The sequence below is a fragment of the Labrus bergylta genome, chromosome 4 (assembly GCF_963930695.1).
Source record: "Labrus bergylta chromosome 4, fLabBer1.1, whole genome shotgun sequence".
Classification (NCBI taxonomy): Eukaryota; Metazoa; Chordata; class Actinopteri; order Labriformes; family Labridae; genus Labrus; species Labrus bergylta.
Window position 1 is genome coordinate 156,293 of NC_089198.1, and position 26,136 is coordinate 182,428.

Sequence of the window (26,136 nt, forward strand, 5' to 3'; positions counted from 1 at the left end):
GACCATGACATCACAAAGAGTAAAATAAAACCTTCTGTGTTGATAAGATATGAATGTAAACAATTTAATCTCATGTTTTCTTTGTTTGACTGAGTGAGGAGGAGTTCTGATGAAGGATGGGGAGGGCTGCCATTGGCTGCTTGTGTTTCAGGAGGCGGGACCTAAGCTCTGATTGGTTGTTTGTCTCAATAAAAGAGGAAAAACTTCAGAAAAGTTCACTTCTTCAGAAACCCACCGACACTCAGGTACGAACGCATTCCTTCTACTTCCACTGGTTTCTACTTCCTACTTCCTCTCTCGCCCCTCATCTTTCTCTCTCTCTTCTATTGATCGGTCGTTTCCTCCTCCTCTTCCTCTCTTGCCCCTCATCTCTCTCTCTTCTATTGATCGGTCGTTTCCTCCTCCTCTTCCTCTCTCGCCCCTCATCTCTCTCTCTCTCTTCTATTGATCGGTCGTTTCCTCCTCCTCTTCCTCTCTCGCCCCACATCTCTCTCTCTCTCCCTTTGATGATAGTCTTTTTCTCTGACAGGAGGTCTCACTCTTACACATTTTCCACTCCTCACCTTCGTCATCATCATATCACCATCATGACTGACTGGACCGACTGTCTGAACTTCGGTATCTCTATCGCCAAACAGGCCAGTGAGGTAAGAGACGCACCAACCAATCACAGCGCAGCGTTCAGGGGTCAGAGAGCTTTATTAAAAGGTGTAACAGCCTTAAATAAAATCATCTGAATCCTTCTTTATTTAATTTAAAGTTTTTATCTCAAAGCAGCTCAACTCTTTCATTCCTTCAAACCCTGTCGACCAATCAGACGACACATCACTGTGATGTCACTGTGCGACAAAAATGCTTAGTCGGCAGTAAGTTTCTTTTTTTTCAATTATTTGATTTGAATTCATTTTACCCCAAAGTCACAAGAGTGAGCTGTCTTTCAGCAGCACCACACTGACATTCAGCCAATTAGATCCCCTGTTCTATTGCTCCTGTTTGATTGCTCCTGTTCTATTGCTCCTGTTCTATTGCTCCTGTTTGATTGCTCCTGTTCTATTGCTCCTGTTCGATTGCTCCTGTTTGATTGCTCCTGTTTGACTTCTCTGTTTGATTGCTTCTGTTTGACTGCTCCTGTTTGACTGCTCCTCTTCTATTGCTCCTGTTTGATTGCTCCTGTTTGATTGCTCCTGTTTGACTGCTCCTGTTTGACTGCTCCTGTTTTAATATAAATAGGTATGAAAAATAAAGTGGGGTAGGATGCGTTATATGCTTTTCCAATCTGGTCCTGAGATCTTGATGATGTCCTTGTTCCTGTGTTCTAATGAGATCTTGATGATGTCCTTGTTCCTGTGTTCTAATGAGATCTTGATGATGTCCTTGTTCCTGTGTTCTAATGAGATCCTGATGATGTCCTTGTTCCTGTGTTCTAATGAGATCCTGATGATGTCCTTGTTCCTGTGTTCTAAAGTTTGTGTGTTTTAAAGTGTTCTACTTGGACTGATACCTGAGTGTGTGTTCCAGGTGGTTCTGTTGGCGTTCCAGCAGCAGAAAGATGTGAAGCTTAAAAGTTCTCCGGCTGATCTGGTGACAGAAACGGATCAACAAGTCGAGAAGATCCTCATCTCTGCCATCAGGAACAAATACCCAGATCACAGGTCCGACGGTGTTCTCCTGTTCTACTGTGTTCTACTGAGTTCTACTGTGTTCTAATGTGTTCTCCTATTCTACTGTGTTCTAATGTGTTCTCCTGTGTTCTATTGTATTCTCCTGTGTTCTATTGTGTTCTCCTGTTCTACTGTGTTCTAATGTGTTCTACTGTGTTCTACTGAGTTCTACTGTGTTCTCCTGTTCTATTGTGTTCTAATGTGTTCTCCTGTTCTTCTGTGTTATACTGAGTTCTACTGTGTTCTCCTATTCTACTGTGTTCTCCTGTTCTACTGAGTTCTAATGTGTTCTCCTGTTCTACTGTGTTCTATTGTGTTCTACTGTGATCTATTGTGTTTTCCTGTGTTCTACTGTGTTCTTTTGTGTTCTCCTGTGTTCTATTGAGTTCTACTGGGTTCTATTGTGTTCTACTGAGTTCTACTGTGTTCTATTGTGTTCTCCTGTGTTCTATTGAGTTCTATTGTATTATACTGTGTTCTATTGTGTTCCCCTGTGTTCTACTGTGTACTATTGTGTTCTACTGTGTTATTTTGTGTTCTACTGTGTTCTATTGTATTCTATTGTGTTCTCCTATTCTAATATGTTCTACTGTGTTCTATTTTGTTCTACTGTGTTCTATTGTATTTTATTGTGTTCTCCTGTTCTAATGTGTTCTATTGTATTTTATTGTGTTCTCCTGTTCTAATGTGTTCTACTGTGTTCTACTGTGTTCTTTTGTGTTCTATTGTATTCTATTGTGTTCTCCTATTCTAATATGTTCTACTGTGTTCTCCTGTTCTACTGAGTTCTAATGTGTTCTCCTGTTCCACTGTGTTCTATTGTGTTCTCCTGTGTTCTATTGAGTTCTATTGTATTATACTGTGTTCTATTGTGTTCCCCTGTGTTCTACTGTGTTCTATTGTGTTCTACTGTGTTATTTTGTGTTCTACTGTGTTCTTTTGTGTTCTATTGTGTTCTACTGTGTTCTACTGTATTTTATTGTGTTCTCCTGTTCTAATGTGTTCTACTGTGTTCTACTGTGTTCTTTTGTGTTCTATTGTATTCTACTGTGTTCTCCTATTCTAAAATGTTCTACTGTGTTCTCCTGTTCTCCTGTTCTACTGTGTTCTAATGTGTTCTCCTGTTCTACTGTGTTATACTGTCTTCTATTGTGTTCTCCTGTGTTCTTTTGTGTTCTATTGTGTTCTACTGTGTTCTATTGTATTTATTGTGTTCTCCTGTTCTAATGTGTTCTACTGTGTTCTACTGTGTTCTACTGTGTTCTTTTGTGTTCTACTGTGTTTTATTGTGTTCTATTGTGTTCTACTGTGATCGTTTGTGTTCTCCTGTGTTCTACTGTGGCCTTTTGTGTTCTATTGTGTTCTACTGTGTTCTTTTGTGTTCTATTGTGTTCTACTGTGTTCTCCTGTTCTACTGTGTTCTACTGAGTTCTACTGTGATCTATTGTGTTCTCCTGTGTTCTAATGATTTCTATTGTATTCTACTGTGTTCTATTGTGTTTTCCTGTGTTCTCCTGTGTTCTCCTGTGTTCTATTGTGTTCCACTGTGTTCTATTGTGTTCTATTGTGTTCTACTGTGTTCTTTTGTGTTCTACTGTGTTCTATTGTGTTCTCCTGTTCTAATGTGTTCTCCTGTTCTAATGTGTTTTACTGTGTTCTATTGTGTTCTTTTGTGTTCTATTGTGTTCTCCTGTGTTCTATTGAGTTCTATTGTATTCTACTGTGTTCTATTGTGTTCTCCTGTGTTTTACTGTGTTCTTTTGTGTTCTACTGTGTTCTTTTGTGTTCTACTGTGTTCTACTGTGTTCTTTTGTGTTCTTTTGTGTTCCATTGTGTTCTACTGTGTTCTTTTGTGTTCTATTGTGTTCTACTATGTCCTATTGTATTCTATTGTGTTCTACTGTGATCGTTTGTGTTCTATTGTGTTCTACTGTGGCCTTTTGTGTTCTATTGTGTTCTACTGTGTTCTCCTGTTCTACTGTGTTCTCCTGTTCTAATGTGTTTTACTGTGTTCTATTGTGTTCTTTTGTGTTCTATTGTGTTCTCCTGTGTTCTATTGAGTTCTATTGTATTCTACTGTGTTCTATTGTGTTCTCCTGTGTTTTACTGTGTTCTTTTGTGTTCTACTGTGTTCTTTTGTGTTCTACTGTGTTCTACTGTGTTCTTTTGTGTTCTTTTGTGTTCCATTGTGTTCTACTGTGTTCTTTTGTGTTCTATTGTGTTCTACTATGTCCTATTGTATTCTATTGTGTTCTACTGTGATCGTTTGTGTTCTATTGTGTTCTCCTGTGTTCTAATGATTTCTATTGTATTCTACTGTGTTCTATTGTGTTTTCCTGTGTTCTCCTGTGTTCTCCTGTGTTCTATTGTGTTCCACTGTGTTCTATTGTGTTCTATTGTGTTCTACTGTGTTCTTTTGTGTTCTACTGTGTTCTATTGTGTTCTCCTGTTCTAATGTGTTCTCCTGTTCTAATGTGTTTTACTGTGTTCTACTGAGTTCTATTGTTTTCTATTGTGTTCTCCTGTGTTCTATTGAGTTCTATTGTATTCTACTGTGTTCTATTGTGTTCTATTGTGTTCTCCTATTCAACTGTGTTCTACTGAGTTCTACTGTGTTCTATTGTGTTCTCCTGTGTTCTACTGTGTTCTATCGGGTTCTACTGTGTTCTTTTGTGTTCTATTGTGTTCTATTGTGTTCTCCTGTTCTAATGTGTTCTCCTGTTCTAATGTGTTCTACTGTGTTCGTTTATGTTCTATTGTGTTCTACTGTGGCCTTTTGTGTTCTATTGTGTTCTACTGTGTTCTTTTGTGTTCTATTGTATTTTATTGTGTTCTCCTGTTCTATTGTGTTCTATTGTGTTCGTTTATGTTCTATTGTGTTCTACTGTGTTCTTTTGTGTTCTATTGTATTTTATTGTGTTCTCCTGTTCTAATGTGTTCTATTGTGTTCGTTTGTGTTCTATTGTGTTCTACTGTGGCCTTTTGTGTTCTATTGTGTTCTACTGTGTTCTTTTGTGTTCTTTTGTGTTCTACTGTGTTCTATTGTGTTCTATTGTGTTCTATTGTGTTCTATTGTGTTCTCCTGTTCTACTGGGTTCTACTGAGTTCTCCTGTGTTCTATTGTGTTCTCCTGTGTTTTCCTGTGTTCTATTGTGTTCTACTGTGTTCTATTGTGTTATTTTGTGTTCTACTGTGTTCTATTGGGTTCTATTGTGTTTTTTGTGTTCTATTGTGTTCTATTGTATTTTATTGTGTTCTCCTGTTGTACTGTGTTCTACTGAGTTATACTGTGTTCTATTGTGTTCTCCTATGTTCTATAGAGTTCTACTGTATTCTACTGTGTTCTGTTGTGTTCTCCTGTGTTCTCCTGTGTTCTATTGTGTTCTTTTGTGTTCTACTGTGTTCTTTTGTGTTCTATTGTATTCTATTGTGTTCTCCTATTCTACTGTGTTCTACTGAGTTATACTGTGTTCTATTGAGTTCTATTGTATTCTACTGTGTTCTATTGAGTTCTATTGTATTCTACTGTGTTCTATTGTGTTCTCCTGTGTTCTATTGTGTTCTACTGTGTTCTATTGTGTTCTTTTGTGTTCTACTGTGTTCTACTGTGTTCTTTTGTGTTCTATTGTGTTCTACTGTGTTCTCCTGTTCTATTGTGTTCTTTTGTGTTCTATTGTGTTCTCCTGTTCTAATGTGTTTTCCTGTTCTAATGTGTTTTCCTGTTCTAATGTGTTCTACTGTGTTCTATTGTGTTCTACTGTGTTCTCCTGTTCTAATGTGTTTTCCTGTTCTAATGTGTTCTACTGTGTTCTATTGTGTTCTACTGTATTTTACTGTGTTCTACTGTGTTCTATTGTGTTCTACTGTGTTCTATTGTGTTCTTTTGTGTTCTTTTGTGTTTTGTGTTCTCTTGTGTTCTATTGTATTATACTGCATTCTATTATGTTCTATTGTGTTCTACTGTGTTCTTTTGTATTCTGTTGTGTTCTATTGTGTTCTACTGTGTTCTTTTGTATTCTATTGTGTTCTCCTTTGTTCTATTGTGTTCTTTTGTGTTCTACTGTGTTCTCCTGTTCTAATGTGTTTTCCTGTTCTTCTGTGTTCTAATGTGTTCTATTATGTTCTACTGTATTCTACTGTGTTCTATTGTGTTCTCCTTTGTTCTATTGTGTTCTTTTGTGTTCTACTGTGTTCTACTGTGTTCTTTTGTGTTCTACTATGTTCTATTGTGTTCTACTGTGTTCTTTTGTGTTCTATTGTATTCTACTGTGTTCTTTTGTTTTCTATTGTGTTCTACTGTGTTCTATTGTATTCTATTGTGTTCTCCTGTTCTAAAGTGTTCTCCTGTTCTTCTGTGTTCTCCTGTTCCACTGTGTTCTATTAAGTTCTATTGTGTTCTACTGTGTTCTATTGTGTTCTCCTGTAATCTACTATGTTCTTTTGTGTTCTATTGTGCTCTCCTGTGTTCTACTGCGTTCTCCTGTTTTCGTTTGTGTTCTACTGTGTTCTACTGTGTTCTACTGTGTTCCTTTGTGTTCTATTGTGTTCTACTTTGTTCTTTTGTGTTCTACTGTGTTCTACTGTGTTCTATTGTATTTTATTGTGTTCTCCTGTTCTCCTGTGTTCTATTGTGTTCTACTGTGTTCTATTGTGTTCTTTTGTGTTCTATTGTGTTCTCCTATTCTAATGTGTTCTACTATGTTCTCCTGTTCGACTTTGTTCTACTGAGTTCTACTGTGTTCTATTGTGTTCTCCTGTGTTCTATTGCATTTTATTGTATTCTACTGTGTTCTATTGTGTTCTACTGTGTTCTATTGTGTTCTACTGTGTTCTATTATGTTCTTTTGTGTAGTACTGTGTTCTCCTGTGTCCTACTGTGTTCTACTGTGTTCTCCTGTTTTACTGTGTTCTATTGAGTTTTATTGTATTCTACTGTGTTCTATTGTGTTCTCCTGTGTTCTATTGTGTTCTACTGTGTTCTATTATGTTCTTTTGTGTTCTACTGTGTTCTACTGTGTTCTTTTGTGTTCTTTTGTGTTCTTTTGTGTTCTATTGTGTTCTACTGTGTTCTACTGTGTTCCTTTGTGTTCTATTGTGTTCTACTTTGTTCTTTTGTGTTCTTTTGTGTTCTTTTGTGTTCTACTGTGTTCTACTGTGTTCTATTGTATTTTATTGTGTTCTCCTGTGTTCTATTGTGTTCTACTGTGTTCTATTGTGTTCTTTTGTGTTCTATTGTATTCTATTGTGTTCTCCTATTCTAATGTGTTCTACTATGTTCTCCTGTTCGACTGTGTTCTACTGAGTTCTACTGTGTTCTATTGTGTTCTCCTGTGTTCTATTGCATTTTATTGTATTCTACTGTGTTCTATTGTGTTCTCCTGTGTTCTACTGTGTTCTATTGTGTTCTACTGTGTTCTATTATGTTCTTTTGTGTAGTACTGTGTTCTCCTGTGTCCTACTGTGTTCTTTTGTGCTCTATTATGTTCTACTGTGTTCTCCTATTCTAATGTGGTCTATTGTGTTCTCCTGTGTTCTATTGAGTTCTACTGTGTTCGTTTGTGTTCTATTGTGGCCTTTTGTGTTCTATTGTGTTCTACTGTGTTCTACTGTGTTCCTTTGTGTTCTATTGTGTTCTACTTTGTTCTTTTGTGTTCTTTTGTGTTCTACTGTGTTCTACTGTGTTCTATTGTATTTTATTGTGTTCTCCTGTGTTCTATTGTGTTCTACTGTGTTCTATTGTGTTCTTTTGTGTTCTATTGTATTCTATTGTATTCTATTGTGTTCTCCTATTCTAATGTGTTCTACTATGTTCTCCTGTTCGACTGTGTTCTACTGAGTTCTACTGTGTTCTATTGTGTTCTCCTGTGTTCTATTGCATTTTATTGTATTCTACTGTGTTCTATTGTGTTCTCCTGTGTTCTACTGTGTTCTATTGTGTTCTACTGTGTTCTATTATGTTCTTTTGTGTAGTACTGTGTTCTCCTGTGTCCTACTGTGTTCTACTGTGTTCTTTTGTGCTCTATTATGTTCTACTGTGTTCTCCTATTCTAATGTGGTCTATTGTGTTCTCCTGTGTTCGTTTGTGTTCTATTGTGGCCTTTTGTGTTCTATTGTGTTCTACTGTGTTCTTTTGTGTTCTATTGTGTTCTATTGTGTTCTATTGTGTTCTCCTGTTCTAATGTTTTCTCCTGTTCTAATGTGTTCTACTGTGTTCGTTTGTGTTCTATTGTGTTCTACTGTGGCCTTTTGTGTTCTATTGTGTTCTACTGTGTTCTTTTGTGTTCTATTGTATTTTATTGTGTTCTCCTGTTCTAATGTGTTCTATTGTGTTCGTTTGTGTTCTATTGTGTTCTACTGTGGCCTTTTGTGTTCTATTGTGTTCTACTGTGTTCTTTTGTGTTCTTTTGTGTTCTACTGTGTTCTTTTGTGTTCTATTGTATTTTATTGTGTTCTCCTGTCCTAATGTGTTCTCCTGTTCTAATGTGTTCTACTGTGTTCTATTGTGTTCTATTGTGTTCTATTGTGTTCTATTGTGTTCTATTGTGTTCTCCTGTTCTACTGGGTTCTACTGAGTTCTCCTGTGTTCTATTGTGTTCTCCTGTGTTTTCCTGTGTTCTATTGTGTTCTACTGTGTTCTATTGTGTTATTTTGTGTTCTACTGTGTTCTATTGTGTTCTATTGTGTTTTTTGTGTTCTATTGTGTTCTACTGTGTTCTATTGTATTTTATTGTGTTCTCCTGTTCTAATGTGTTCTCCTGTGTTCTACTGTGTTCTTTTGTGTTCTATTGTGTTCTCCTATTGTACTGTGTTCTACTGAGTTATACTGTGTTCTATTGTGTTCTCCTATGTTCTATAGAGTTCTACTGTATTCTACTGTGTTCTGTTGTGTTCTCCTGTGTTCTCCTGTGTTCTATTGTGTTCTTTTGTGTTCTACTGTGTTCTTTTGTGTTCTATTGTATTCTATTGTGTTCTCCTATTCTACTGTGTTCTACTGAGTTATACTGTGTTCTATTGAGTTCTATTGTATACTACTGTGTTCTATTGAGTTCTATTTTATTCTACTGTGTTCTATTGTGTTCTCCTGTGTTCTACTGTGTTCTACTGTGTTCTATTGTGTTCTTTTGTGTTCTACTGTGTTCTTTTGTGTTCTATTGTGTTCTACTGTGTTCTCCTGTTCTATTGTGTTCTTTTGTGTTCTATTGTGTTCTCCTGGTCTAATGTGTTTTCCTGTTCTAATGTGTTTTCCTGTTCTAATGTGTTCTACTGTGTTCTATTGTGTTCTACTGTGTTCTCCTGTTCTAATGTGTTCTACTGTGTTCTATTGTGTTCTACTGTATTCTACTGTGTTCTACTGTGTTCTATTGTGTTCTCCTGTGCTCTACTGTGTTCTATTGTGTTCTTTTGTGTTCTTTTGTGTTTTGTGTTCTCTTGTGTTGTATTGTATTATACTGCATTCTATTATGTTCTATTGTGTTCTACTGTGTTCTTTTGTATTCTGTTGTGTTCTATTGTGTTCTACTGTGTTCTTTTGTATTCTATTGTGTTCTCCTGTTCTAATGTGTTTTCCTGTTCTTCTGTGTTCTAATGTGTTCTATTGTGTTCTACTGTATTCTACTGTGTTCTATTGTGTTCTCCTTTGTTCTATTGTGTTCTATTGTGTTCTTTTGTGTTCTACTGTGTTCTTTTGTGTTCTACTATGTTCTATTGTGTTCTACTGTGTTCTATTGTGTTCTTTTGTGTTCTACTGTGTTCTTTTGTGTTCTATTGTATTCTACTGTGTTCTTTTGTTTTCTATTGTGTTCTACTGTGTTCTATTGTATTCTATTGTGTTCTCCTGTTCTAAAGTGTTCTCCTGTTCTACTGTGTTCTCCTGTTCCACTGTGTTCTATTAAGTTCTATTGTGTTCTATTGTGTTCTATTGTGTTCTCCTGTAATCTACTGTGTTCTTTTGTGTTCTATTGTGCTCTCCTGTGTTCTACTGCGTTCTATTGTGTTCTACTGTGTTCTCCTGTTTTTGTTTGTGTTCTACTGTGTTCCTTTGTGTTCTATTGTGTTCTGCTTTGTTCTTTTGTGTTCTTTTGTGTTCTTTTGTGTTCTACTGTGTTCTATTGTATTTTATTGTGTTCTCCTGTTCTCCTGTGTTCTATTGTGTTCTACTGTGTTCTACTGTGTTCTACTGTGTTCTTTTGTGTTCTATTGTATTCTATTGTGTTCTCCTATTCTAATGTGTTCTACTATGTTCTCCTGTTCGATTGTGTTCTACTGAGTTCTACTGTGTTCTATTGTGTTCTCCTGTGTTCTATTGCATTTTATTGTATTCTACTGTGTTCTATTGTGTTCTCCTGTGTTCTACTGTGTTCTATTGTGTTCTACTGTGTTCTATTATGTTCTTTTGTGTAGTACTGTGTTCTCCTGTGTCCTACTGTGTTCTACTGTGTTCTTTTGTGCTCTATTATGTTCTACTGTGTTCTCCTATTCTAATGTGTTCTACTGTGTTCTCCTGTTTTACTGTGTTCTATTGAGTTTTATTGTATTCTACTGTCTTCTATTGTGTTCTCCTGTGTTCTATTGTGTTCTACTATGTTCTATTATGTTCTTTTGTGTTCTACTGTGTTCTATTATGTTCTTTTGTGTTCTACTGTGTTCTTTTGTGTTCTTTTGTGTTCTATTGTGTTCTACTGTGTTCTACTGTGTTCTATTGTGTTGTCCTGTGTTCTACTGTGTGCTTTTGTGTTCTCTTGTGTTCTCTTGTGTTCTATTGTGTTCTACTGTGTTCTTTTGTGTTCTATTGAGTTCTACTGTTTTCTACTGATGAAAGCAGTTAAGGAACAGAATGACCACAGACCAGGACTTTTCGGGTTCTTCTTAGAACACTTACTTAGCAGCTGGTACATCACAGTGTAATGATTCTGATTGGACAGCAGATAGGGAGTAATTAGATAGAAGGTGACCTCTGACCTGTGACCCTCAGGTTCATAGGGGAGGAGTCAGTGGCGGCAGGTGAGCGTCTGGAGCTGACCGACAGCCCCACCTGGATCATCGACCCCATTGATGGGACTGTGAACTTCGTACACAGGTGAGGGGGCGTGGCTTTGCCCACACTGTGATGTCACAGGCAGGAAGGTTACACCTCCTGAACTGTTTGTTTTTTCTCCTGACAGGTTTCCATTCGTGGCCATCTCCATCGCTTTCACCGTCAACAAGCAGGTAAACTTGCCGTCCAGATACAGGTCATAGGTCAGCAGGGGGTGGAGCTCAGCAACTTGACGTGTTGTTGTTGGCTCTTTTTGTCAGACGGAATTTGGCGTAGTTTACAGCTGCGTGGAGGACAAAATGTTTTACGCTCAGAGAGGAAAAGGAGCGTTTGTGAACGGAGAACCTCTGTATGCCTCAGGACAGGAAGGTGACATCACACACACTTGACATCACACACAAGTGACATCACACACGTCACATCACACAAGGGCGGCTGTGGCTCAGTTGGTAGAGTCGTTGACTCTCAACCAGAAGGTCAAGGGTTCAATCCCCAGCGGGGCAACATGTCCGATGTGTCCTTGGGCAAGATACCCTGAATTGCTCCCACTGCATCAGTGTGCTTCAGAATGTGTAGGTGTGACCTGCGGTGTAAAAGTGCGTTGAGTAGTCGGAAGTCCATTTACGTGACATCACACACGTCACTGGAAGCCTGAGGTGACTTTTCTGACTGTCCTGTCTCCTCCAATCAGATGTCAGCAGGTGTGTGGTGGTGACGGAGATCGGGGCAGAACGTGATGACCTCTCCCTGTCCACCATGACCTCCAACATCTTCAGGCTGCTCCAACTTCCTGTTCACGGGTAGCAACACCACTATGACTCTCTTGTGTTTTACACTGTTTGTTCATACATCTTCAGACTGTGTGTGTGTTGTTGCCAGATGTTTGTCTGATGTTTTGCCAGATGTTTGTCTGATCTTTAGCCAGATGTTTTGCCAGATGTTTGTCTGATCTTTAGCCAGATGTTTTGCCAGATGTTTGTCTGATGTTTGTCTGATGTTTGTCTGATGTTTGTCTGACGTTTGTCTGATGTTTTGCCAGATGTTTTGCCAGATGTTCGTCTGATGTTTGTCTGATCTTTAGCCAGATGTTTTGCCAGATGTTTGTCTGATGTTTGTCTGATGTTTGTCTGATGTTTGTCTGATGTTTGTCTGACGTTTGTCTGATGTTTTGCCAGATGTTTTGCCAGATGTTTGTCTGATGTTTGTCTGATCTTTAGCCAGATGTTTTGCCAGATGTTTGTCTGATCTTTAGCCAGACGTTTTGCCAGATGTTTTGCCAGATGTTTGTCTGATCTTTAGCCAGACGTTTTGCCAGATGTTTTGCCAGATGTTTGTCTGATCTTTAGCCAGATGTTTGTCTGATGTTTGCCAGATGTTTTGCCAGATGTTTGCCTGTTTTCCTGATGATTTGCATGTTTTGCATGTTCCAGTGTTCGTGCGATGGGGACGGCGGCGGTCGATATGTGTCAGGTGGCGACGGGTGGAGCTGATGCTTATTATCACATCGGGATGCACTGTTGGGACATTGCTGCCTCTGCCATCATTGTCCAGGAGGCAGGAGGTGTTGTCATGGATACTGACGGTAGGTATCTGACTGATGATGTCATGTATTACCTGGGGGTACCTGTTTAGGGGCGTGTCCTTCATAAATATGTGAGTGTGTCTCCTCAGGCTCAGACTTTGACATGATGTCCAGGAGAGTCATCGCTGCCAGCTCCTCAGCTGTGGCCAATAGCATCGCTCATGCCATTCAGGCATTTCCATGTCGCCGTGACGATGAGGACCCCTGCAGGTGTGTCTGCGGAGCGAATGGAGTGTAGGTCAGCTGACAGGAAGTGTGACAGAGGCGTTTGTGCAGAACGTTGAGCTGCTGATAAAGTTTGAGAAGAATAAAAATGTGAAAAGCAGCGAAATTGTCAACTCATTTATTCTAAAAAGCCTGTTTTTACAGCAGAGATGAACATGTTTACAGCCTGGTTCAAAAAACCAAACAGGTGTGATTAGCTCATGTCTGGATGGACACACACTGTACGGGGGGTGAATGTTTTGATGACTCATCAGTTTTGATTTGATGAAGGATAAGAGTTATTCACAATAAGGCGTGTAGCTGACCTGATTGACAGGTGGGCGCGGTGTAACGGTTTGTCAGGAGGTTTAAAACCCGCCTCAGCTCCAGCTCTCAGCCTGTCGTTAGGTTGACTGAAAGTTAGACTGAGACAGCATTTCCAGCATGGAGACCGCCATCGATGGGACTCCAGCGCCCCCTGCAGGAACACACGGGTGACTCAGGCTTCAGTAACATTTACAGTCTGTGTTGTAGATGATTGTAGAATTTGAGTGGGGACCAGCACAGAGTAAAGGGGAATGGCAGCTGAAGGAGCTTTTAGAGTGGAACAGAACAGAAAATAAATCATTCAAATATCTGAACTCTGGCAGAAAAACTATAACAAGGACGGTAAGGATAAATCGTACTGCAGAATACTACCTCTACCTCTAAAGCCTCTAATTATTATTATTATTATTATTATTATTATTATTATAATTATAATTATTATTATTATTGTTATTATTGCTATTATCATTGTTATTATAATAATAATTATTGTTATTATTGTTATTATTGTTGTTGTTATTATTATTATTGTTATTATAATAATAATTATTATTATTGTTGTTATTATTATTATTATTATAATTATAATTATTATTAATTATTATTGCTGTTATTATTATTATTGTTATTATAATAATAATAATTATCATTATTGTTATTGTTAATATGATTATTATTATTGTTGTTATTATTATTATTATTATTGTTATTATTGTTATTAGTAGTATTAGTATAATTATTGTTTTTATTGTTATCTAATATTTTCTTCTTAACACTCCGGGACAGTAAGTGGCGGTATGTGCCTATACGTTAGGATAGCAATCCGCCAAAACACACGAAGAAGAAAAAGACACGAAGAAGAAGAAGAAAAAGAGGAAGGGAACCCGGAAGTGAGCGGAACCGCTAATCCGCTGCAGCAGATTGTCGTCCGGCTGCGCGCAGGTGAGATTTATGATGTTTACGTTGTTGTTGTTGTTATTGTTGTTACGTCATGTTACGTCATGCCCAGATCCACTAACACCAGGGTCTCTGTGAGTCCAGATCCACTAACACCAGGGTCTCTCTGGGTCCACTAACACCAGAGTCTCTGTGGGTCCAGATCCACTAACACCAGGGTCTCTGTGGGTCCAGATCCACTAACACCAGAGTCTCTGTGGGTCCAGATCCACTAACACCAGGGTCTCTGTGGGTCCAGATCCACCAACACCAGGGTCTCTGTGGGTCCAGATCCACCAACACCAGGGTCTCTGTGGGTCCACTAACACCAGAGTCTCTGTGGGTCCAGATCCACTAACACCAGGGTCTCTGTGGGTCCAGATCCACTAACACCAGAGTCTCTGTGGGTCCAGATCCACTAACACCAGGGTCTCTGTGGGTCCACTAACACCAGAGTCTCTGTGGGTCCAGATCCACTAACACCAGGGTCTCTGTGGGTCCAGATCCACCAACACCAGGGTCTCTGTGGGTCCACTAACACCAGAGTCTCTGTGGGTCCAGATCCACTAACACCAGGGTCTCTGTGGGTCCACTAACACCAGAGTCTCTGTGGGTCCAGATCCACTAACACCAGGGTCTCTGTGGGTCCACTAACACCAGAGTCTCTGTGGGTCCAGATCCACTAACACCAGGGTCTCTGTGGGTCCAGATCCACCAACACCAGGGTCTCTGTGGGTCCAGATCCACTAACACCAGGGTCTCTGTGGGTCCAGATCCACTAACACCAGGGTCTCTGTGAGTCCAGATCCACTAACACCAGGGTCTCTGTGAGTCCAGATCCACTAACACCAGGATCTCTGTGAGTCCAGATCCACTAACACCAGGGTCTCTGTGAGTCCAGATCCACTAACACCAGGGTCTCTGTGGGTCCAGATCCACTAACACCAGGGTCTCTGTGGGTCCAGATCCACTAACACCAGGGTCTCTGTGAGTCCACTAACACCAGGGTCTCTGTGGGTCCAGATCCACTAACACCAGGGTCTCTGTGAGTCCAGATCCACTAACACCAGGGTCTCTGTGAGTCCAGATCCACTAACACCAGGGTCTCTGTGGGTCCACTAACACCAGGGTCTCTGTGGGTCCAGATCCACTAACACCAGGGTCTCTGTGGGTCCAGATCCACTAACACCAGGGTCTCTGTGGGTCCAGATCCACTAACACCAGGGTCTCTGTGAGTCCACTAACACCAGGGTCTCTGTGGGTCCAGATCCACTAACACCAAGGTCTCTGTGGGTCCAGATCCACTAACACCAGGGTCTCTGTGGGTCCAGATCCACTAACACCAAGGTCTCTGTGGGTCCAGATCCACTAACACCAGGGTCTCTGTGGGTCCAGATCCACTAACACCAGGGTCTCTGTGGGTCCAGATCCACTAACACCAAGGTCTCTGTGGGTCCAGATCCACTAACACCAGGATCTCTGTGAGTCCACTAACACCAGGGTCTCTGTGGGTCCAGATCCACTAACACCAGGGTCTCTGTGAGTCCACTAACACCAGGGTCTCTGTGGGTCCAGATCCACTAACACCAAGGTCTCTGTGGGTCCAGATCCACTAACACCAGGGTCTCTGTGGGTCCAGATCCACTAACACCAGGGTCTCTGTGGGTCCAGATCCACTAACACCAGGGTCTCTGTGAGTCCAGATCCACTAACACCAGGGTCTCTGTGGGTCCAGATCCACTAACACCAGGGTCTCTGTGAGTCCAGATCCACTAACACCAGGGTCTCTGTGGGTCCAGATCCACTAACACCAGGGTTTCTGTGAGTCCACTAACACCAGGGTCTCTGTGGGTCCAGATCCACTAACACCAGGGTCTCTGTGGGTCCAGATCCACTAACACCAGGGTCTCTGTGAGTCCAGATCCACTAACACCAGGGTCTCTGTGGGTCCAGATCCACTAACACCAGGGTCTCTGTGAGTCCACTAACACCAGGGTCTCTGTGGGTCCAGATCCACTAACACCAGGGTCTCTGTGAGTCCAGATCCACTAACACCAGGGTCTCTGTGGGTCCAGATCCACTAACACCAGGGTCTCTGTGAGTCCACTAACACCAGGGTCTCTGTGGGTCCAGATCCACTAACACCAGGGTCTCTGTGGGTCCAGATCCACTAACACCAGGGTCTCTGTGGGTCCAGATCCACTAACACCAGGGTCTCTGTGGGTCCAGATCCACTAACACCAGGGTCTCTGTGAGTCCACTAACACCAGGGTCTCTGTGGGTCCAGATCCACTAACACCAGGGTCTCTGTGAGTCCAGATCCACTAACACCAGGGTCTCTGTGGGTCCAGATCCACTAACACCAGGGTCTCTGTGGGTCCAGATCCACTAACACCAGGGTCTCTGTGGGTCCAGATCCACTAACACCAGGGTCTCTGTGGGTCCACTAACACCAGGGTCTCTGTGAGTCCAGATCCACTAACACCAGGGTCTCTGTGGGTCCAGATCCACTAACACCAGGGTCTCTGTGGGTCCAGATCCACTAACACCAGGGTCTCTGTGGGTCCAGATCCACTAACACCAGAGAGCATGATGTCATGATAATTAAGCCTGGAGTTTCAGAGAAAAGGGGCGGAGCTAGCTTCAGTTCATCACTTTACAGACTATAACGTTATTATACGGGACTCCTCCCCCTCTCCATCAAGACATCTGATTGGTCAGTGGGCGGAGATTTCCACAGGTTGATCTTTCCAACATAACCTGGAGCAGGTTAGGTGTGCAGCATAGGTTACCATGGCGATATACCCAGGTAACAAGTGAACCACCTAACCACCCAGAATTAACCCTGAAGTGACCTCTGACCCCAAATCCTGCTTCTTAGTCCCACCCCCTGGAGTATATACGCTGCTCTAAGCATGCTGGGATACGTAGTGACGTGAACCGAGCTGGCGCCGCCACTTTAACCATTTTCCCTCCGTCTTGAGGTCATCAGCGTCCACATGCATCAGCCTGTCAGTTTTTTTCAAACTTTATTTAAACTTAACGAGACGATGTTTCAGCTCAGCACTCAGCCATGACATCATCACTCTCTTCTACTGCAGTTTCACGCCCATATAAGGAGCTGCTCCTACAACATGGCTGACCTCTGGCAGAACGCCATGGACCACGGGGTCGCTGCAGCCCGCCGAGCCGGAGAGGTGAGAGAGAGAGAGAGAGAGAGAGAGAGAGAGAGAGAGAGAGAGAGAGAGAGAGAGAGAGAGAGAGAGAGAGAGAGAGAGAGAGAGAGAGAGAGAGAGAGAGAGAGAGAGAGAGAGAGAGAGAGAGAGAGAGAGAGAGAGAGAGAGAGAGAGAGAGAGAGAGAGAGAGAATCAGGTGTACTGGTGTGTTGATCAGGTGTACTGGTGTGTTGATCAGGTGGTGCGTGAGGCTCTGAAGGGCGACAGGACGGTGATGACAAAGAGTTCGTCGGTTGATTTGGTGACACAAACAGATCAGAAAGTAGAAAAACTCATCATCCAATCAGTGAAGGAGAAATACCCCACACACAGGTAAGGATCAGACACACACACACACACACACACACACACACACAGAGGTAACAAACACACAGGTAAGGATCAGACACACACACAAACACACAGGTATCAAACACACAGGTAAGGATCAGACACACACACAAACACACAGAGGTAACAAACACACAGGTAAGGATCAGACACACACACACACACACACACACACAGAGGTAACAAACACACAGGTAAGGATCAGACACACACACACACACAGAGGTAACAAACACACAGGTAAGGATCAGACACACACACACACACACAGAGGTAACAAACACACAGGTAAGGATCAGACACACACACACACACAGAGGTAACAAACACACAGGTAAGGATCAGACACACACACACACACACACACACAGAGGTAACAAACACACAGGTAAGGATCAGACACACACACACACACACACAGAGGTAACAAACACACAGGTAAGGATCAGACACACACACACACACACACAGAGGTAACAAACACACAGGTAAGGATCAGACACACACACACACACACACACACAGAGGTAACAAACACACAGGTAAGGATCAGACACACACACAAACACACAGGTAACAAACACACAGGTAAGGATCAGACACACACACAAACACACAGGTAACAAACACACAGGTAAGGATCAGATACACACACAGGTAGCAGACTTTCAATTAAAAACAAGTTTTGTTATTTACTTATTTTATTCAAACAGTAAATACACAGTGTGTGTGTGTGTGTGTGTGTCAGGTTCATAGGGGAGGAGTCTGTGGCTGAAGGTGAACCTTGTGTTCTCACTGATGAGCCCACCTGGATCATCGATCCCATCGACGGGACAACTAACTTTGTTCACGCGTGAGTTAGTTTGATGACATCATTACTGATGATTATGAATGTATTACTAATAATCAGCTGACTCAATCATGTCTTCACGATAAAGCAATCCAAACAAACAAACTTGAAGTTTATAAAGTAAACACAAATATGAACACATGAACTATTAAAAGTATAAACCTATTTAATGTCTCTGACAGGTTTCCTTTTGTTGCTGTTTCTATCGGATTCTCTGTCAACAAACAGGTCAGTTTATAAAAGCTACATACTGTACTTTACTACACTGTTTCATGGTGTACTGTACTTTACTACACTGTTTCATGGTGTACTGTACAGTACTGTACTTTATTACACTGTTTCATGGTGTACTGTAGAGTACTGTACTTTACTACACTGTTTCATGGTGTACTGTAGAGTACTGTACTTGACTACACTGTTTCATGGTGTACTGTAGAGTACTGTACTTGACTACACTGTTTCATGGTGTACTGTAGAGTACTGTACTTAACTACACTGGTTCATGGTGTGCTGTACAGTACTGTACTTTATTACACTCTTTCATGGTGTACTGTAGAGTACTGTACTTTATTACACTCTTTCATGGTGTACTGTAGAGTACTGTACTTTACTACACTGTTTCATGGTGTACTGTAGATTACTGTACTTTACTACACTGTTTCATGGTGTACTGTACTTTACTACACTGTTTCATGGTGTACTGTAGAGTACTGTACTTTACTACACTGTTTCATGGTGTACTGTAGAGTACTGTACTTTACTACACTGTTTCCTGGTGTACTGTACAGAACTGTACTTTATTACACTGTTCCATGGTGTGCTGTAGATTAACCCTGTACTTTATTACACTGTTTCATGGTGTACTCTAGAGTACTGTACTTTACTACACTGTTTCATGGTGTACTGTAGATTACTGTACTTTACTACACTGTTTCATGGTGTGCTGTAGAGTACTGTACTTTACTGCACTGTTTCATGGTGTACTGTACTTGACTACACTGTTTCATGATGTACTGTACTTTACTACACTGTTTCATGGTGTACTATAGAGTACTGTACTTTATTACACTGTTTCATGGTGTACTGTACTTTACTACACTGTTTCATGGTGTACTGTAGAGTACTGTACTTTACTACACTGTTTCATTGTGTACTGTAGAGTACTGTACTTTACTACACTGTTTCATGGTGTACTTTACTACACTGTTTCATGGTGTACTGTACTTTACTACACTGTTTCATGGTGTACTGTACTTAACTACACTGGTTCATGGTGTGCTGTAGAGTACTGTACTTTACTACACTGTTTCATGGTGTACTGTAGAGTACTGTACTTGACTACACTGTTTCATGGTGTACTGTACTTTACTACACTGTTTCATGGTGTACTGTAGAGTACTGTACTTAACTACACTGGTTCATGGTGTGCTGTAGAGTACTGTACTTACTACACTGTTTCATTGTGTACTGTAGAGTACTGTACTTTACTACACTGTTTCATGGTGTACTTTACTACACTGTTTCATGGTGTACTGTACTTTACTACACTGTTTCATGGTGTACTGTACTTAACTACACTGGTTCATGGTGTGCTGTAGAGTACTGTACTTTACTACACTGTTTCATGGTGTACTGTAGAGTACTGTACTTGACTACACTGTTTCATGGTGTACTGTACTTTACTACACTGTTTCATGGTGTACTGTAGAGTACTGTACTTAACTACACTGGTCATGGTGTGCTGTAGAGTACTGTACTTTACTACACTGTTTCATGGTGTACTGTAGATTACTGTATTTTACTACACTGTTTCATGGTGTACTGTAGAGTACTGTACTTTACTACACTGTTTCATGGTGTACTGTAGAGTACTGTACTTGACTACACTGTTTCATGGTGTACTGTAGAGTACTGTACTTAACTACACTGGTTCATGGTGTGCTGTAGAGTACTGTACTTTACTACACTGTTTCATGGTGTACTGTAGATTACTGTATTTTACTACACTGTTTCATGATGTACTGTAGAGTACTGTACTTTACTACACTGTTTCATGGTGTACTGTACTTTATTACACTGTTTCATGGTGTACTGTAGAGTACTGTACTTTACTACACTGTTTTATGGTGTACTGTAGAGTATTGTACTTTATGACACTGTTTCATGGTGTACTGTAGAGTACTGTACTTTACTACACTGTTTCATGGTGTACTGTAGATTACTGTATTTTACTACACTGTTTCATGATGTACTGTAGAGTACTGTACTTTACTACACTGTTTCATGGTGTACTGTACTTTATTACACTGTTTCATGGTGTACTGTAGAGTACTGTACTTTACTACACTGTTTCATGGTGTACTGTACTTTATTACACTGTTTCATGGTGTACTGTAGAGTACTGTACTTTACTACACTGTTTCATGGTGTACTGTAGAGTACTGTACTTAACTACACTGGTTCATGGTGTGCTGTAGAGTACTGTACTTTACTACACTGTTTCATGGTGTACTTGACTACACTGGTTCATGGTATACTGTACTTTACTACACTGTTTCATGGTGTACTGTAGCGCACTGTACTTTACTACACTGGTTCATGGTGTACTGTAGAGTACTGTACTTTACTACACTGTTTCATGGTGTACTTTATTTTACTACACTGGTTCATGGTGTGCTATAGAGTACTGTACTTTACTACACTGTTTCATGGTGTACTGTAGAGTACTGTACTTGACTACACTGGTTCATGGTGTACTGTACTTTACTACACTGTTTCATGGTGTACTTTACTACACTGTTTCATGGTGTACTGTACTTTACTACACTGTTTCATGGTGTACTGTAGAGTACTGTACTTGACTACACTGTTTCATGGTGTACTGTACTTTACTACACTGTTTCATGGTGTACTGTAGAGTACTGTACTTAACTACACTGGTTCATGGTGTGCTGTAGAGTACTGTACTTTACTACACTGTTTCATGGTGTACTGTAGATTACTGTATTTTACTACACTGTTTCATGGTGTACTGTAGAGTACTGTACTTTACTACACTGTTTCATGGTGTACTGTAGAGTACTGTACTTGACTACACTGTTTCATGATGTACTGTAGAGTACTGTACTTTACTACACTGTTTCATGGTGTACTGTACTTTATTACACTGTTTCATGGTGTACTGTAGAGTACTGTACTTTACTACACTGTTTTATGGTGTACTGTAGAGTATTGTACTTTATTACACTGTTTCATGGTGTACTGTAGAGTACTGTACTTAACTACACTGGTTCATGGTGTGCTGTAGAGTACTGTACTTTACTACACTGTTTCATGGTGTGCTGTAGAGTACTGTACTTTACTACACTGTTTCATGGTGTACTTGACTACACTGGTTCATGGTATACTGTACTTTACTACACTGGTTCATGGTGTACTGTAGAGTACTGTACTTTACTACACTGTTTCATGGTGTACTGTACTTTACTACACTGGTTCATGGTGTGCTATAGAGTACTGTACTTTACTACACTGTTTCATGGTGTACTGTAGAGTACTGTACTTTACTACACTGTTTCATGGTGTACTTTATTTTACTACACTGGTTCATGGTGTGCTATAGAGTACTGTACTTTACTACACTGTTTCATGGTGTACTGTAGAGTACTGTACTTTACTACACTGGTTCATGGTGTACTGTACTTTACTACACTGTTTCATGGTGTACTGTAGAGTACTGTACTTGACTACACTGTTTCATGGTGTACTGTACTTTACTACACTGTTTCATGGTGTACTGTAGAGTACTGTACTTAACTACACTGGTTCATGGTGTGCTGTAGAGTACTGTACTTTACTACACTGTTTCATGGTGTACTGTAGATTACTGTATTTTACTACACTGTTTCATGGTGTACTGTAGAGTACTGTACTTTACTACACTGTTTCATGGTGTACTGTAGAGTACTGTACTTGACTACACTGTTTCATGATGTACTGTAGAGTACTGTACTTTACTACACTGTTTCATGGTGTACTGTACTTTATTACACTGTTTCATGGTGTACTGTAGAGTACTGTACTTTACTACACTGTTTTATGGTGTACTGTAGAGTATTGTACTTTATTACACTGTTTCATGGTGTACTGTAGAGTACTGTACTTAACTACACTGGTTCATGGTGTGCTGTAGAGTACTGTACTTTACTACACTGTTTCATGGTGTGCTGTAGAGTACTGTACTTTACTACACTGTTTCATGGTGTACTGTACTTTATTACACTGTTTCATGGTGTACTGTAGAGTACTGTACTTTACTACACTGTTTTATGGTGTACTGTAGAGTATTGTACTTTATTACACTGTTTCATGGTGTACTGTAGAGTACTGTACTTAACTACACTGGTTCATGGTGTGCTGTAGAGTACTGTACTTTACTACACTGTTTCATGGTGTGCTGTAGAGTACTGTACTTTACTACACTGTTTCATGGTGTACTGTACTTTACTACACTGTTTCATGGTGTGCTGTAGAGTACTGTACTTTACTACACTGTTTCATGGTGTACTTGACTACACTGGTTCATGGTATACTGTACTTTACTACACTGGTTCATGGTGTACTGTAGAGTACTGTACTTTACTACACTGTTTCATGGTGTACTGTACTTTACTACACTGGTTCATGGTGTGCTATAGAGTACTGTACTTTACTACACTGTTTCATGGTGTACTGTAGAGTACTGTACTTTACTACACTGTTTCATGGTGTACTTTATTTTACTACACTGGTTCATGGTGTGCTATAGAGTACTGTACTTTACTACACTGTTTCATGGTGTACTGTAGAGTACTGTACTTTACTACACTGGTTCATGGTGTACTGTACTTTACTACACTGTTTCATGGTGTACTTTACTACACTGTTTCATGGTGTACTGTACTTTACTACACTGTTTCATGGTGTACTGTAGAGTACTGTACTTTACTACACTGTTTCATGGTGTACTGTATTTTACTACACTGGTTCATGGTGTGCTATAGAGTACTGTACTTTACTACACTGTTTCATGGTGTACTGTAGAGTACTGTACTTTACTACACTGTTTCATGGTGTATTGTAGAGTACTGTACTTTACTACACTGTTTCATGGTATACTGTACTTTACTACACTGTTTCATGGTGTAATGTAGAGTACTGTACTTTACTACACTGTTTCTTGGTGTACTGTAGAGTACTGTACTTTATTACACTGTTTCATGGTTTACTGTAGAGTACTGTACTTTACTACACTGTTTCATGGTGTACTGTACTTTACTACACTGTTTCATGGTGTACTGTAGAGTACTGTACTTTATTACACTGTTTCATGGTGTACTGTAGAGTACTGTACTTTACTACACTGTTTCATGGTGTACTGTAGAGTACTGTACTTTATTACACTGTTTCATGGTGTACTGTAGAGTACTGTACTTTACTACACTGTTTCTTGGTGTACTGTAGAGTACTGTACTTTACTACACTGTTTCATGGTGTACTGTAGAGTACTGTACTTTATTACACTGTTTCATGGTGTACTGTAGAGTACTGTACTTTACTACACTGTTTCATGGTGTACTGTAGAGTACTGTACTTTATTACACTGTTTCATGGTGTACTGTAGAGTACTGTACTTTATTACACTGTTTCATGGTGTACTGTAGAGTACTGTACTTTATTTCACTGCTTCATGGTGTACTGTACTTTGTGTCATGATGTATCATCAGTTTGTGCTCGTCGTGTGTTGGGTGTCAGGTGGAGTTTGGCGTGGTCTACAGCTGTCTCGAGGATAAGATGTTTACAGCAAGGAGGGGGAAGGGAGCTTTCTGTAACGGAGAGCCACTGCAGGTTTCTGATCAGAAAGGTCAATAATCGTTTATTCATCATTACATCAGCACATTCAAAGTAACATTAATGAGATCAATGTTTGATTCAGGCGTTACTGTCCCTTTAAATAACACGATCCTCTCTGTCAGACATCAAACAATCCATCATCGCCACCGAGTTTGGATCAAACCGAGACCCTGAAACCGTCGAGAGAATCTTCTCCAGCATGAGAAACATCGTCAGCATCCCTGTACACGGGTAACACTGCAGGACTCCTCTCATTCAGGGTTAGATCTCTGATCCCTCAGTGTTCTTCTAACATCTCTTTGTTTTCAGCGTGCGTGGAGCAGGAACGGCGGCCATCAACATGTGTCTGGTGGCGTCTGGTTGTGTGGAAGCATATTATGAGATTGGGATACACGTTTGGGACATCGCTGCAGGCTCACTGATCGTATCGGAGGCCGGAGGGGTCCTGATGGACGTGGAGGGTAAAGATGCTCAGATGGCTGCCGATAATAATGTTTGAGGGGTCTACACCTTTATTAAGGGCTCTAAGCATGTATTAGTGGTCTAAACATGTATTAGAGGTCTGAACATGTATTAGTGGTCTGAACATGTATTAGGGCTCTAAGCATGTATTAGTGGTCTAAACATGTATTAGAGGTCTGAACATGTATTAGAGGTCTGAACATGTATTAGAGGTCTGAACATGTATTAGGGGTCTGAACATGTATTAGAGGTCCGAACATGTATTAGGGCTCTAAGCATGTATTAGAGGTCTGAACATGTATTAGAGGTCTGAACATGTATTAGAGGTCTGAACATGTATTAGAGGTCTGAACATGTATTAGGGGTCTAAACATGTATTAGGGGTCTGAACATGTATTAGTGGTCTAAATATGTATTAGGGGTCTGAACATGTATTAGAGGTCTGAACATGTATTAGTGGTCTAAACATGTATTAGAGGTCTGAACATGTATTAGAGGTCTGAACATGTATTAGAGGTCTGAACATGTATTAGGGGTCTGAACATGTATTAGAGGTCCGAACATGTATTAGGGCTCTAAGCATGTATTAGAGGTCTGAACATGTATTAGAGGTCTGAACATGTATTAGGGGTCTAAACATGTATTAGGGGTCTGAACATGTATTAGTGGTCTAAATATGTATTAGAGGTCTGAACATGTATTAGTGGTCTAAATATGTATTAGGGGTCTGAACATGTATTAGAGGTCTGAACATGTATTAGGGGTCTAAACATGTATTAGAGGTCTGAACATGTATTAGGGGTCTAAATATGTATTAGAGGTCTGAACATGTATTAGGGGTCTAAACATGTATTAGGGGTCTGAACATGTATTAGGGCTCTAAGCATGTATTAGGGCTCTAAGCATGTATTAGGGGTCTAAATATGTATTAGGGGTCTAAACATGTATTAGGGGTCTGAACATGTATTAGGGCTCTAAGCATGTATTAGGGGTCTAAATATGTATTAGGGCTCTAAGCATGTATTAGGGGTCTAAATATGTATTAGGGCTCTAAGCATGTATTAGGGGTCTAAACATGTATTAGAGGTCTGAACATGTATTAGAGGTCTGAACATGTATTAGGGGTCTAAACATGTATTAGGGGTCTGAACATGTATTAGGGGTCTAAACATGTATTAGGGGTCTGAACATGTATTAGGGGTCTAAACATGTATTAGGGGTCTAAACATGTATTAGGGTTAAATAGAAAATGTGCTCTGGTTTCAGGAGGGGAGATGGATCTGATGTCTAGAAGAATCGTTGCAGCCAACAGCCGAAGTGTCGCTGAGAGGATCGTCAAAGAGATCGACTCCTACAGTCCTCAGAGGGACGATGCTCCGCTTACGCAGTAGACACCTGCAGTGCATTGTGGGATACACAACATATTTTATGTTTAGTTTGTAAAGTTTGTAATAAAGTTTGTCACTACAACAAACCTGCTGTTTGGTCTGATGTCACACCTGCACAACATCGGGTGCAGTGCATCCTGGGTAATAGGTGTTACATTAACCTTCAATTTATGCTGTTTCTAACTGAAAAGCAACACAGGCAGGTTGTCATGGAAACAAAGGACAGGAAGTGTA

General features: G+C 40.4%; 2 protein-coding genes across 3 annotated transcripts; both read left to right on the forward strand.

Moving 5' to 3' along the window:
- Positions 1 to 230: 230 nt before the first annotated feature.
- Positions 231 to 12,631, forward strand: LOC110003804 (inositol monophosphatase 1-like). The gene is made up of 9 exons (XM_020659367.2): positions 231 to 245; positions 530 to 647; positions 1,519 to 1,652; positions 10,633 to 10,737; positions 10,823 to 10,868; positions 10,956 to 11,064; positions 11,387 to 11,495; positions 12,126 to 12,277; positions 12,367 to 12,631. Exons 2-9 carry the CDS (start codon positions 588 to 590, stop codon positions 12,513 to 12,515), a joined length of 864 nt encoding a protein of 287 aa, XP_020515023.1. The 5' UTR covers positions 231 to 245; positions 530 to 587; the 3' UTR covers positions 12,516 to 12,631.
- Positions 12,632 to 13,606: 975 nt separating this feature from the next.
- On the forward strand, positions 13,607 to 25,988 carry impa1 (inositol monophosphatase 1). Of its 2 annotated transcripts, none has more exons than XM_065953424.1 (9): positions 13,607 to 13,750; positions 16,846 to 16,941; positions 17,159 to 17,292; positions 18,059 to 18,163; positions 18,343 to 18,388; positions 23,954 to 24,062; positions 24,175 to 24,283; positions 24,362 to 24,513; positions 25,781 to 25,988. In XM_065953424.1, the coding sequence occupies exons 2-9, from the start codon at positions 16,879 to 16,881 to the stop codon at positions 25,903 to 25,905; spliced, it is 843 nt and encodes a 280-aa protein (XP_065809496.1). In that variant the 5' UTR covers positions 13,607 to 13,750; positions 16,846 to 16,878; the 3' UTR covers positions 25,906 to 25,988. The 2 variants fall into 2 exon arrangements, with proteins under 2 accessions (XP_065809496.1, XP_065809495.1); XM_065953423.1 differs by lacking the exon at positions 13,607 to 13,750 and adding an exon at positions 16,398 to 16,755.
- Positions 25,989 to 26,136: the final 148 nt, after the last annotated feature.

Coding starts and splice junctions, on each gene's coding strand:
- LOC110003804 (XM_020659367.2), top strand. CDS start 588: ATGACTGACTGGACCGACTGTCTGAACTTCGGTATCTCTATCGCCAAA. Junction 10,738..10,822: donor ACTGTGAACTTCGTACACAG/GTGAGGGGGCGT, acceptor TTCTCCTGACAG/GTTTCCATTCGTGGCCATCT. Junction 11,496..12,125: donor CTCCAACTTCCTGTTCACGG/GTAGCAACACCA, acceptor TGCATGTTCCAG/TGTTCGTGCGATGGGGACGG.
- impa1 (XM_065953423.1), top strand. Junction 18,164..18,342: donor ACAACTAACTTTGTTCACGC/GTGAGTTAGTTT, acceptor TGTCTCTGACAG/GTTTCCTTTTGTTGCTGTTT. Junction 24,284..24,361: donor GTCAGCATCCCTGTACACGG/GTAACACTGCAG, acceptor CTTTGTTTTCAG/CGTGCGTGGAGCAGGAACGG.